Source organism: Lycium barbarum, chromosome 1, assembly GCF_019175385.1.
Source record: "Lycium barbarum isolate Lr01 chromosome 1, ASM1917538v2, whole genome shotgun sequence".
Lineage (NCBI taxonomy): Eukaryota > Viridiplantae > Streptophyta > Magnoliopsida > Solanales > Solanaceae > Lycium > Lycium barbarum.
The window spans coordinates 167,038,423-167,052,301 of NC_083337.1; the positions used below are offsets into that span (position 1 = coordinate 167,038,423).

A 13,879-nucleotide genomic window follows, 5' to 3' on the forward strand; every position below is an offset into this window, starting at 1 on the left:
ATGAATTAGAAGAAGAAGAAGAAGAAAACAAATATATACCCATCAAACTTTCCAATGTTAACAAACTGATACAACATAACTCAAATTAACACAGAGATTTAGAAAGAACAAAAAAAATGAAGATGAAGAGAAGTGGAAGAAATTTGGGCAAATATTAAGAGAAAGGATGTTGAAATAGCAGCAGTAATTTCCAGAAATAGCATGACAATTGTCATATAGACCAATAGCTTAATCTAACAATAGTGTAAGAACATCTCTTTACGTCTATTCAGAACTTATATCAGTGTGGTTTTCATAAAAATATATGGAATTCAAAAATGGCAAATGTATGGTACACCGCCCTTATACTAAAACCTTATGAGCCAACACTAATTACTCAGATAAACCATATGCCAACTAAACAACACAAAGTATCGCTGCTTATCCACAGGTTTTCTATCTTGCACATATGTTCCAGATGTACCGTAGAGATCCATCAACACATCAAATTGCAACTTTAAAATTAGAGTTGTTTTTAGCGAATGAAAAGCATCTGTTATGTATTTCTGTTGGCCATTGCCAACTTTTTTTTATCAAGTTTCTATTAGTATAGCAGAAAATAAACAACCAAATAATGGTAACTTTAATAACGGTAATAAGTAAGGAGAAGATTCAGTTGTGTGTGAAATTGTAAGACTTACATTTCCAGTAGCTTTCACTCCCTTTTGAGAGGAGTCTTGGTTTCTGTTTTCTGTCTAGTGCTGGAAGGTGTGTCTTTGGGCAGGTTCTGCTAATTCGTTCGGTCGAAGCTAATCTCCATAGCCTTGCGCTTGCTTGTTTCAGCAGTGCTGGTCATTGGTGCAGTTGGTGATGGTTGGTTTGTAGGTTCTTTTTCCTCATAATTCATGATAGCTAGCCTATCTTGATTTTTGGAAAATAATCTTTTCATTTAGATTCTGAAAGTCGTTCGTCCCAATTGTTTATGTGCATTGTCAAGAAGCAGTGCTTTTCTCTACAGCGAGAAAAAGTTAGTTAGTCATGATGATTGTCATAAGTTTATAAATTCGATGATATAAAATACCTGTGCATGGCAGATGTCATAAATCTCTTGTACAGTGAGGTTCAACATCTTCGTTGCTGATTGATTCGAGATGGAGGCTACTGTGCTACCAGTGTGATCCATGACCATAACTTCAAATTGGATTCTGTCATAAAGTAAAAAAAAAAAACAATTTCAAGTTTAATAAGTGGCACCACGGGCCCAAAATATGTTAATCATTTTATTTTTATGCACTAATAAGACTTCTCGAACATGTGTAAACATCATTTGAACGATCATATTCCAAGCCTAAAACGTGATAATCTTTACAACTTTAGATATATAAACTTAAAAATATTTCTAGGAAATAATAAATGAAGTTCGGGAAATGTTCGTAGAGTATTATAGTCTTTAAAATTTCATATATATAAATGGTAATTATATGTCTTTATTGTATGATATAATCTATGGTATAAGATCCTCCTCCTATTTTTATTTTTACGCGAATAAAGTAGTTTCATAGTAGTTTCAGCGGTTGAGTTGAGTAATGTAAGTGTAAACGTCTTTTAGTATTTCTTTAAAGGTTGAATATTTGTCGATGCTATGTTTATCAGTAATACCTGGGAATAAGTTGGGTGGATCTTTCACACTGGATGCAATAGATTGGCCTTGGTGTAGTAGTTCTTAAAAATGGCAATTGACAATCTGAGCACGCCATGGAGCAAAAATGTTGGTCTTCATTTATCAGTGAAAGTTGACCGTCAATATAGAATATTTGTCCCTGTAAATTAACAAATTGATTTAGTTTTTGTTGAGTGAAAAAATAGTGGCAAAGAACTTCACTACTGCTTTATACAAATTGATTTAGCTATGTTAGAAACTTTTAAATTCTCATGCAAACGATCAAGAATTGTCATCCTAGTATGTTGACACAAAAAATATAAGTTTTGACCCAGTTTATTATAACCAAAATGAAGACAGATCATTTCAAAAGCTCAATTGTGCCTCTTTTTTTCCTGTTTAATGAAGGCAATTTAAAAGCTTACAACATAGTTATTCCAGTGAGCCAACAAATGAAGCTAAATACCAATGCCTTTTTACACCAAAATGAACAATAGGGTTTTTTTTTTTCAATTCTAAAATGTATTATTTCCTTTCTCTAGAAAACAAATATGCAATAAATAATCTCTGAATAAGAAATGTTTCAAATGGAAATAATAAACAACTTAGTAATTTTTATATTGATACTATTGATCTTAAAAGTTTTGCACCCCCTGTTAAAGTTTTAAACAGAATGTACCTGTGGCTGCATTTGGATATCGGATATGAATATTGATTCTTCTTCAAAGAGAACAAAAAGAAGAGTGCCTTCTGGGACATGCTTTTAGCTGTGTACTCAATGAGTTGTCGTTGAATTGTTTTGGCCCTGCAAAAAAGGTAGTTTCAAAAATGTTGTTGCGTCTGAGTTGAATCCTGTAAAATTAAGACACTTGTGCATATTTTTGAAGAGTCTAAATAAGTTATCGGAAACAATTGTTATAAAAATTGTATTGTCATTACCATGCAGCTAATGTGGTAGCTTGTGGATATGTGGGATGTAAGAGTATTGTTGTGTTGTATCTGCTCCATATCTCTGCATGGATATGGATATTTATTTTTGGTTAATTGTTAAGTGTTTAGGGAAAAAAAAAACCATAATTCTTCATGTATTTTACCTGATGATGATTTTACCACTCTTCTAGCCAGAAAGACGGGATAGTGTTTCACTTTCTCTGAAAGTTCATTTCCATAATGTTCGACAGAGTCCTCCCAAAGTGTTAGCTTTTTAGGCCTTTTTCTGTGGATGATACAAAGCAGATGTTTAACCATTTGAATTGATGTAAACTTCATCAAAACAAATTGACTATAGTAAAGAGAAAGTTCTATTCATGATCAACTAATCTTTTTTTTTCTTTATATAGTAAAATATACACATTTGACAATTATGTGAACCGTAATTCGGTCAGTCCCAATTATCTATTTCAAAATTCTGAAATCTGATTTCAATTTTATTCTGTGGAACAGATGTTTTTGCAAATAATTGCTACCATGAGAATATAAAATGATGTAAAAACAAGTGAATATTGAAATTAGTTAGTTGGGCAATAGTCAAGATAGTATAGACTTACTGAGTATCCATAATGATGAATTCCTGAAATTTCTTCCCATTTGATGCGTTACTTGCAAGTCCAGCATTAATAAGTAGTCCAAGGACATCTTTAGATAAAAAAAACAATAAATGAATAAGTAAAAAATAGAGTGTGAATTTGCAAATGAGATATTGAAGGTTTTTTAGTTACCAAATTCAAAATCTTTCATTTGATGCTCAATAGCCTTAAAAGGGGTGATAGCCAATCGTGTTGGCGGTGGTAGTGGATTATCTGGAGGAATGACTTTTTCAATTGGTTCAACAATAGTATTTCTGTCAATTGTCCAAATGTATTTGTTGAATGGATTAACATATGCAGGATTCGGTTCTTTTACTTGTGCAACTGACACCAGGTATGTTTGGAATGGTTTGAAATACTTGTCAAATTGCATTATATCAACATTCCAAATGATGGCTTGAATTTGATTTTCATGTAATCAAATAGCACATAAGATTGTGATTAAATTGTGGAAACATGTATAGTTTATAGAGTGTAAAAGCGATAAAGGTACCTCTTCGTCTTGCAAAAGCATCGGTTGGTATTTTCCACTTTTGTCTTTCTTGTCTCTGGGAGGATATATATCTACTACTTGAATTTTGCATATCCAATCCTCAGTTTTTGGAGTGATTGACTTGATAGTAGATTTAACTGCCATCTCAATCTATTTTGCAATTACGTAACAAACAGATGTCAATACAATATATGTTATATTAACAAATGATAGCAATGACAATGTTTTATACAGTACCAAAAGGTAAATAACAACTATTGTGTTGTACCAAATGATAGGCTCAATCCACAGAAAAAGCCTTTTCAATCACTTCATCATAGACTACATTATAAGTAGAGTGATCGTCGTTGTCCTCAGTTGTAGATGGTCTAATTAATACTTTGACACAGTTAGAATTTTTGGTTCGTGATAAAGCGACATATAATTGACCATGGGAAAATGGTGGCTCACGTAGGTAAATACCAACAAAATCTAACGTTTGACCTTGCGCTTTATTTATAGTCATGGCGTAACATAATCGTATTGGAAATTGTGTTCTTTTAAACTGAAGAGGTAATTTTTCATCTTGCGATGTTAGGAGAGGGATTCGTGGAATGAATACATGTTTGTTTTTAAAATCACCACTTGATATTGTTGCACTGATGATATGACTTTTGAAATCGTTACATATTAATCTAGTTCCATTACATAGACCATCAGAAGGATTTAGATTACGTAATAACATAATTGGACAATTTTTTTGTAATGTCAACTTGTACGGAGGTAAACTTACAGGATTTAAACTGTGCATGAAATCTTCATATTCGCTTTGATCTTTTGGATCAATTGTTTCATCAATAGCCAAATAAATTTTTGGAGGGGTTGGGTATTGTGTTATTAACATATTGTTAATTTCATCAACAAAGTCATTTTTTGTTGTTAAAACAGCGCGAGAAGTAATAAATGAAGCATATGAATGATGTACATGTAAGTTGGGATAAGTAACTCTAAATAAAAGCTGCAAGGATTCTTGTTCGGAAGTAAATGGAATAATTAAAGAATGAGGAATTGTAATTTTTCCTTGAGTATTTTTCTTTTCGCTTCCATTACCAATTCGCATTAGGTATTCACAGAAAGCAGGATCTGTTTTTGCACGCATATTTTATGTCAATTCGCATTAGGTATTTCAAGTTGATTCCAAATATCAGAGCACAATAAACTCTCACGAATAAAATCTTCTTTTTTCCCACTACGTACAACGGGAAGGGTCTGTTTAAAATCACTGCTAAAAACAACTACTTTTCCACCAAATAGTATATTTGTCTCCATTAAATCTTTTAAAAGTAAATCTAAAGCCTCAACCATTTTCTTTTTTGCCATTGAGATTTCATCCCACACAATTAACTTAGCGTCTCGAATCAAAGAAGCTAATGAACTTTGTTTGCTTATATTACAATTAAAATTTTCTTCAATGTCAATAGGTATTTTAAAGCGTGAGTGAGCAGTTCGACCACCGGGAAGGAGTGAAGCTGCAACACCTGAGCTTGCTGTAGCTAAAGCTATGAACCCGCTATGTCTAGCAATAGCTAATAAAGCACGATATAAGAAGCTTTTGCCTGTTCCATCGGGGCCATCAATAAAGAAAGCACCCGATTTGTTTGAAAATATTCTTTCAAGTATGACATGGTAAGCTCTTTTTTGATCGTTATTTAATTTTTTTCTAATAATAAATCTTGTTCACTAACTTTAATACTTCTTTCGAAATGAACATCTTTAGCTTCTTTTTCTATCTCAGGGCGTTTTATCATTTCTGGTATAAGTTGTAATTCGTTGATATCATGACCCATTGAATGTAAAATATCATTAATATGATTTAATACTCTAAAACGTATATCTCGTGTGCCTAAGTTGGTATATTTATAAAAATCCTCAGACAATGGTTTCTCAAATTTTTCCCACAATTCTCTTGGATTAGTAGGATTGCAATAAATTAATAATGTAGCAAATAAATGCCTCAAACTGTATGGCATTCGATAGCTTATAGCTTCAGACATACATTCTATCAAATTGTTATCGCAAAGTAAGAATCCTCTTTTTTCAGCTGATTCTCGAAATGTATTGTATAATATTCTATTTACAGTTCGCAAATCTTCATAAGATTTTGGTCCTCTAACATTCATTAGTAGAAGTCTAAGATAATAGCTTTCTTCTTCTGTTGGATGACATGTTACAACACGACCAATAACTTTTCCTTGCTTGCGACGGGACCATGTTTTATCTGTTGACCACACAAAGTATTCTGGAAATTCTCGATATAGTAAATTAAGGTTTTTAGCATCTTCATCTTTAGCATTCATCAAGAAGAATTCTATCAACATTGTTTTTCCGATCGTAGGATTATTTAGAATTATAGTAATGTTATCAGTACTTTTGAAGGAAACAAATTGTTGTCCTTCTAAATGTACTTGAAGGTGATATACACTTGGAATCATTTCACTGATATGAAAAGAAAATATACGCCATGTAGCTTCTGGTGGCGATGCCCATCTAGCAGATTGATATTCTTTTATTTCATCAATTTCTATATTTGTATCATTTGAATGTACATTAAACGCAATTTTATCATGTCCTTTGCAGATGTACTTATAAATGTATTTAATAACTTTTATATCTGAACAAATCTCTACATTTATATGACAGCTAAATTTACAAAGTAAAGATGGATTATAAGGAACAACCCATGAATTATCAATTAGATGTTCTCTAATTTGTACACTCTTTCCGGTATTTCGTCTTTTATAAATTGGATATGAATTTTTTCCCTTGGTTGTTTGTTCAGCAAACTCTTTTGGATACTTAAATTTGCAGTACCCTTTCTTTCTAGTACACACACTTGCTGGATTTAATGCACCACAAGGACCGTGAATCATATGTTTTGTCACAAGTGCATATAATTCAGGGTTGGTATCAGGATCTGGTAATTCAGCACAAACATATTTACCGTATGCTTCAGGAGTCAATAACTTGTATTTTTCATCTAATATGATGAGAAAATGAGCATGTGGAAGTCCCCTTTTTTGGAATTCTACAGTATACATAAATGCCACAACTTTACCAAATATATTTCTTCTTAAGATGTCCTTTTTTAACTCTTCTAGTTTTGCATGAAATATTCGACTAACTAAATCCGGTCTATTTTGTACTTTATTTGTTTGTAAGATATTAGCTTTTATTTCAGGCCATGTAGGATTACATGTCATAGTCAAAAATATATCAGGTTTTCCAAAACGTTGCACCAATGCAATAGCATCCATATATCGACGACACATGTTTCGTGGTCCTCCTGTAAAATTGTGGGGAAGATATCTATTTCTACCTATTTGCGAAGCTTCTCTTTCGCCATGACGTAACATATCTAAGAGTCCTTCTAACATATCTATTCTAAATAAATCTTGATTAAGCGAAACGAAATCTAATCGCTGACTTTCAATTTTAATCCATTCATCTACTACATATTGTTGAAATAATCTTCCAGAATGCAAAATTATATTTTCATCATTTCTTATTTGTAGTTTGTAACAATAATACTCATGGCAAGAAATAGTATTTCTTTTGCGTTTTCCTTTTTGCATGTTTTCAGCTTCCATATGAAGAAAACCATCTATTGAACACATATTTTTTACATTGGGCAATTCTTCGTGTTCACAATACATTAGGTTGTTGGGTCTCACATTTGAAGGTTTTATTTTTTTAATGCCACAGTGCCATCCATTTTGACCATAAGGCAATAGTAATGGATATTGTAATGAATCATAACAACCATAATAGTAATTTACTATTTGACTTCTATTACTTTCTGTATATATGCGAATATGTGGTGCAGATACACAATTATTATTATCATTTTATACCCATATCCCACCAACTTCTGAAACTGTTGGTAAGTTGTAGATTCGTTGATCTAGACCAGCATCACATCTAAGGGCAATGCAGAAATTAGACAATTGCGAGATGTTTATTAAAGATTTCAAAAATTTAGAGTAAATAAATTGCGAGATTGTAAGACCTTAAGATGTCCATCAAAGATTTCACAATTTTTTCATTAAGCTTGTTTGAGCATGCCATTCGATTTTGCAGTTCGTTTTCACTGTCAAAGAAATACAATTGTAAGTTCTTAGCCCTTTGATTAGTTGGAACCAAATCATTTATAAAATGGTACATTTGTCCTTGGACTTTGAAGGTATAAACTCCATTAGTTCGTTTTGCTAAATTTTTATCATAAGTTACTCCGAGTGAAGTGAAAGCGAATGTGTTATTGTATGTTCTAATGTAAGTTCGAAATTCCTTTGATTCCTCAGTGTTTCCTAAATACAAATTTCTTAACTCTTGTGGCATTTGATATGAAATTAAGTGAATCGAACCATTACTACAACAAAATGCAGGCGGTTCATATTCAAACTTTTTGGCTCCACAAAATCCACAATTCGGAACATCTTTCAAGCTAATATAGCTGGTTTTTGCTTCTGCGCTACTTAAGGTACCAACTTGATTTGTAGTCATGACTGACTTTTTACCATAATGTATAAGCTTTGTGCCTGACGACGATCCTGTTTATTCAATAAACAAATTTTTTTAGCTTAAGTTATTTTTTTAACTCTTTCTGCATATTAAACTTTAACGTAAGCACAAAATAATAGGCAATTTAAGCAATGTGTGACAATTATTATTTTTAGTGAAACGGTTGGAACCAACCTTGATTTGTAGTGATCACTGACTTTTTACCATGATGTGTAGGCTTTGTGCCTGACGACGATCCTGTTTATTCAATAAACAAAACTTTTTAGCTTAAGTTATTTTTTTAATTAAATTCAGAAATTATAGAAAAACTGCTTAACCTGTTTCACCAAGAAGCAGTGACCGTCTTACAATAGACGAAGCCTGCTCTGCGAAAGAAGTGCTAACTTCAAAAGATGATGGATTAACTGAATTAGCTAGAACTGAATTGTCATGCAGACACTGCTTTTTTATTTCAGCTTTGTTTCCTCGTTGCCGAGCTAAACATCCCTCCTTTCTTTCAAGTGTCATTAGCTTATATAACTCTCGTCGTCGAGCTAAGCATGCCTCCTTTTTTTCGGGCGCCATTAACTTATATAACTCCCGCCGTCGGGCTAAACATGCTTCCTTTTTTTTCAGGTGACATTAGTTTATATGACTCCCGTTCCCTAGCTCTTCTCTTAGCATTTATGGTTTCAGAGGTTTGATCTTTTCTACATTTATCGTCTTACATTGCTGCAATTTTTGTAATATTTTTTGTAAAAACAGTTTAATGAGTGCGATATATTTAGTTTGACGGTATAATTTTAAGAAAACAACTCAAACGAATGTAGAGTACATATTTTCTATACTCAAATTAAATAAACAACAAATAAAGAGACAACCAAATCCCGTAATGACAAAATAAATTGAAGAAGCAATTTGACAATAATCTAACAATGCAGAAGAGTGACACTTACTTAAATTAAAGAGGTTGAACACACATATGTACACAATCACTGCAACACAAAGTTAAACCTACAGCAAATAAGATCAAACAAAATATAGCAATCCAACTATTAGTAATATATAAAACTTATTATTATTTTTTAAAAGGCAGAAAGAATTTAAGATGAGAAATTTACCTAAAATCCAACCAAGAAATTTCACCAACACATTCAACCAACTTTGTCAATAACATAAAGAAAGTTCCAACTTTATAGTAATGGCAGAAATCAAACAACATTAACACTATTATGTTTCATCACTGTTCAATCTTTCTTCGACTCTATTCTCTACCCATATTCCTTATCCAAATGCTTCTAAAAAAGGTGCTCTGTAAAATGAGCTTTGGGTTATTATCAATTTTCATGGAAGGCTGGAGTGAAATCTAAGCTATATAAAGTACCCACTATCTCTTTTCTTTCAATTTCCAGGCTTTTGTCAATTTTTCATTCGATTGAGTTCATTTTTTTTTGTTTCAACTTTGCTGTTTTGTGGGCACTTTGAATGCCGCAGCCCTCTTAGTCTTCCCTACCCTTGCTCTTAACCCTATAATTACATGGTGTAATTACACCCTCTCAATTAAACTCAATTCTCACCTAACTGTATAATTACTTAGTCAAATAAATAGGCCAAACTATGTAATTATACCCAATTATAATTACCTGGGCGGCTTTCCAAACAGGCTCTTAGTTCCTTTTATCTTTCCCATTTCATTTCCATTACATGACCTTCCTAAGTCCGAAAGATAAAACAAACCTAAACAGAAGAAAAAACGTCCTCACCTACCACACCCCCAAATCTCCTGTATCAACAAAAAAAAAAGGCAAAACCCCAAAAAAATTGGACTTTTGCAAAAGATTCAAAATCCACTAAACTAACAATATTCCCAAATTAATCCAACAAACTCTTCACCTGTAACTATAAGTACCCTATCATTTCTTTTCCATAATTTCGTTTATTTTACATTAGAAAGTTGAAGAAGCTTTAAAAAATTGGATCAAATAAGGATTTTCCGAACTTTTAGTAGTTGCCATGCTTAGCAATGTAAAAAATATATCATCTTACCATTGTAAGATTTTACATAAAGTAAAACACGAACTAAGAAGTTTAACCATGAAACAGGGTTTTGCATTTTACAAATGGTGAAGAAGCTTTAAAAAATGCTATCAAAAGAAGAAACGATGCTCAAATTATAAGAGTTCAAAAATTAATACTTGATATATTGATTCTGGATTGAAGGTAATTAATATTTCTACCCTTTAGAAGTGAAAGCAGTTGAAGTGGGTATTCTACCCTTTAGAAGTGAAAGCATCTGAAGTGGGTATTCTACCCTTTAGAAGTGTATTAAAAAGGGGGTCATTGAAAAATAAAAATATGTGAGAAGTTTTTGGATTGAAAAAGCAGATCAATAAAAAATATGTGGGCCCATAATTTTTTTGGGTCCACAAACGGACGACGAAGGTTCTCTTAAACTGGCTCTTCTAAAGAGTGTAAATGTAAATAAATAAATAAAAGTTATTAGTCTTCCCGCATGGTACTTCTTCCTTTTCAAGTTGATTATCTGATTTTGACTTGGCTATAGAGTTTTAAAAAAAAAAATAGTTTTGAATCTTAAGGTTTTAAATTAAAGATATGTAGAATATATCAAAATATTTTTTAATATTGGATCTTAAATATGTCATGTGTAAAGTTTAAATCAAAAAGTTGTCAAAAAATAAAAAGAGACATTTTTTTTAAATGAACTAAAAATGAAAGTAAGACAAACAAATTGAACCAGTGAGAGTAATCATTAATGAACAAATTAACATTCGGAGTTTTAAAATTCTTGAGAATGTTAAAATGTTATGCATATCATAGTCAACTAATTAAAAAAAATGTTATAAAATGAATAGAGCATATCAAAAAGTCATTTAACTTTAGTTTGTAACATAAAATCACTCAACTAATGATAATTGTTTCAAAAAGTCATTCAACTTTATTTTGTAACAAAAATATCGCTTAACTATTGTCATTTCACCTACGAAAGTCACTCAACTATTGTCATTTCACCTACAAAGTTACTTAACCAATTTAAGCGATATTTCCGGTAGATATTGCTGATGTGGAGATATTTTTAAGCCAAATTCTTAAAACATAAAAAGTTACCCCCTCCGTCCTAATTTATATGAGGTTTTACTATTTGTCAAGGCAAACAACTCTTTCTTCGACCACGATTTTCTCCAACTCTTTTCACATATTGTGAATTACTAATTATGCAGAATTATAGTATATTTTATGTAGTTTTCCAAATAGACTTATATTTTTATTATAAAATACTGAAAGAATCTATGTTTAAAATTAAGTAAGAGATTAATTGCTTTGACCCTCATACTCCGATCAGCCCGTATAAATTGGGACAGAGGGAGTATTTATTTTAATTAATTTTTGTTATATTGGAATGATTCACTTTAATTTTTTTAAAGTTTAGCTTACAAAAAATTTCACGTTAGCAGTATTTACTGAAAATATCGCTTGAATTAGTTGAGTGACTTTGTAGGTGAAAAGACAATAGTAAAGTGACTTTATAGGTGAAAAGGACAATGTTTGAGTGATTTTTTCCATTACAAAAATAAACTTGAGTGATTTTCTAAGATAATTACCATTAATTGTTCTTACAAAATCAAATTTGACTTACCAATTGTTCTTCCTATGTTTAACAGACTCAATTGCCGAAGACTAAGTGCCTGGACTTGATCCACTCAGGTTCAAGTAAACCTGTTAACCGGTTTGAACCGGACCGGACCGGTAACCGGTTAATAAACCGGCCGGTTTCCGATTAAAAAACTGGAACCGGCCACCGGTTCCGGTTTAACCGGTATATATATGTTTAAGTATACTATATATACTTATAACTTATATATTATAATAGCTTAATTTTTTTCTAAGTTTATAAATTCGTATATATATATATGTTTAACTTATGCTTAAGTTATACTACATATACCTAAAATATAGTAAGAATATACTTATATATATCAATATACTTAGGTTATATAACTTACATATATATATATATATATATATATATATATATATATATATATGTTTAACTTATAACTTATAACTATATATAGTATACATATAACTTAACTTAAGTTATTTATAGCTTAATTTTTTTTCTAAGTTTATAAATACGTATTATATATATATATATATATATATATATATATATATTAAGTTATATGCTTAAGTTATACTACATATACCTAAAATATAGTAAGAATATACTTATATATTTTCAAGTATATAACTTTCTAGTTTTTAATTTAAGTAGATGTATATTATAAGTATATTCTTAGTATATTTTAGGTGTATTCCTAACTTAGTATAAGTAAAAATATGAACACAAGTAAATAGAAGAAAGCTTAATGAGCCATATATTTTATTCATTCTTGGATAATATTTATTTGCAAGTTGTAGTTTTTTTTAACTTGCAAATAATACATGAGTTGCAAAGAAATAGTAGAATAATAAAATCACCAATTCTCAATCATTTGGTTAATTTCCCCCATATCATATTCAGCCATGGAGATATCTTCAAAGTCTTCCATTTGGTCCGGTCCACTTGCTATCAAATCTTCAATCTCTTCCTCTTCGCCGCAAGTTGTAGTTTTTTTTAACTTGCAAATAATACATGAGTTGCAAAGAAATAGTAGAATAATAAAATCACCAATTCTCAATCATTTGGTTAATTTCTCCCATATCATATTCAGCCATGGAGATATCTTCAAAGTCTTCCATTTGGTCCGGTCCACTTGCTATCAAATCTTCAATCTCTTCCTCTTTGCCTTCCTCCGCTTCTAAGTTTTGGTTGCGTCGCTCCGGTCTAATCCAATCGCGAATGCACACTAGTACTTGCAAGCTAAAGTCGGATAATGAGTGTCTATGGTCTCCAATTTGTTGTCTTCCTTGGCTAAATGCACTCTCTGAAGCCACGGTTGATACTTGAACCGTAAGGATATCTCGAGCCATTTTTGAGAGTATCGGATGACTTGCCTTGTATTTCTTCCACCATGCTAAGACGTCCAACTCATCTAGTTCCTTGATATCCACATTTGGTTGCATCAAATAAAAGTTATATTCATCAAAGTTTGCACTATAAGAAGGAGTTGACTGTGAATGTAAAACTTTTAAATGCGACACACCCGACAAACCCTTTTTGCTACTTTGAGAAGTAGTAGGGCGTGGAGCAACGGGTGTAGCATGTTCGTCCAAATTAGAATAATGAGTAAAAAAAATTCTAAACTCGTCATCAATAGCGAGTTCGGCTTCAGCTAAAGATGGTTGAACTCCCTCTTCAATTTCTAAAAATATATAAATTTGACCAACCAATGCTCTAGTATAAGACACTTTTAAACAAGGATTTAAAAGAGAACTCAATATAAATAAAGTTGGGATGGGAAAAAATACTTCTTAAATTTTGTTGTCATATCAAAAATAGCCGCTTGATAACCGAGTTTATATTTATACTCTTGTAAAACTCTATCTATTTCTGCTAAGTAGGCTCAAATTCCGGTTACCGTGGGATAGAATTGTTTAGAAAAAGCAAGAGTTGCATTATAAAAAATTTCTAAGAGCTCAACACATTCCTTAACATCTTCCCAA

General features: G+C 31.5%; 1 protein-coding gene and 1 long non-coding RNA gene across 2 annotated transcripts; both read right to left on the minus strand.

The window, feature by feature from the left end:
- Positions 1 to 1,400: 1,400 nt before the first annotated feature.
- On the minus strand, positions 1,401 to 9,490 carry LOC132626439 (uncharacterized). Its single transcript, XR_009577294.1, has 3 exons — positions 9,376 to 9,490; positions 9,211 to 9,268; positions 1,401 to 1,799 (listed from the first exon to the last, which is right to left on the minus strand). It is a non-coding gene; the product is annotated as an uncharacterized LOC132626439 (long non-coding RNA).
- On the minus strand, positions 2,638 to 3,630 carry LOC132626431 (uncharacterized). The gene is made up of 3 exons (XM_060341297.1): positions 3,358 to 3,630; positions 3,187 to 3,274; positions 2,638 to 2,855 (listed from the first exon to the last, which is right to left on the minus strand). Exons 1-3 carry the CDS (start codon positions 3,596 to 3,598, stop codon positions 2,687 to 2,689), a joined length of 498 nt encoding a protein of 165 aa, XP_060197280.1. The 5' UTR covers positions 3,599 to 3,630; the 3' UTR covers positions 2,638 to 2,686.
- Positions 9,491 to 13,879: the final 4,389 nt, after the last annotated feature.

Bases quoted from the DNA above. Each gene is read 5' to 3' on its own strand.
- LOC132626431 (XM_060341297.1), bottom strand. From the start codon at position 3,598: ATGCAATTTGACAAGTATTTCAAACCATTCCAAACATACCTGGTGTCA. The intron at 3,275-3,357 runs GTAACTAAAAAA...TTTTATCTAAAG, and splicing joins AATGAAAGATTTTGAATTTG to ATGTCCTTGGACTACTTATT. The intron at 2,856-3,186 runs GTAAGTCTATAC...TATCATCCACAG, and splicing joins TTCATCATTATGGATACTCA to AAAAAGGCCTAAAAAGCTAA.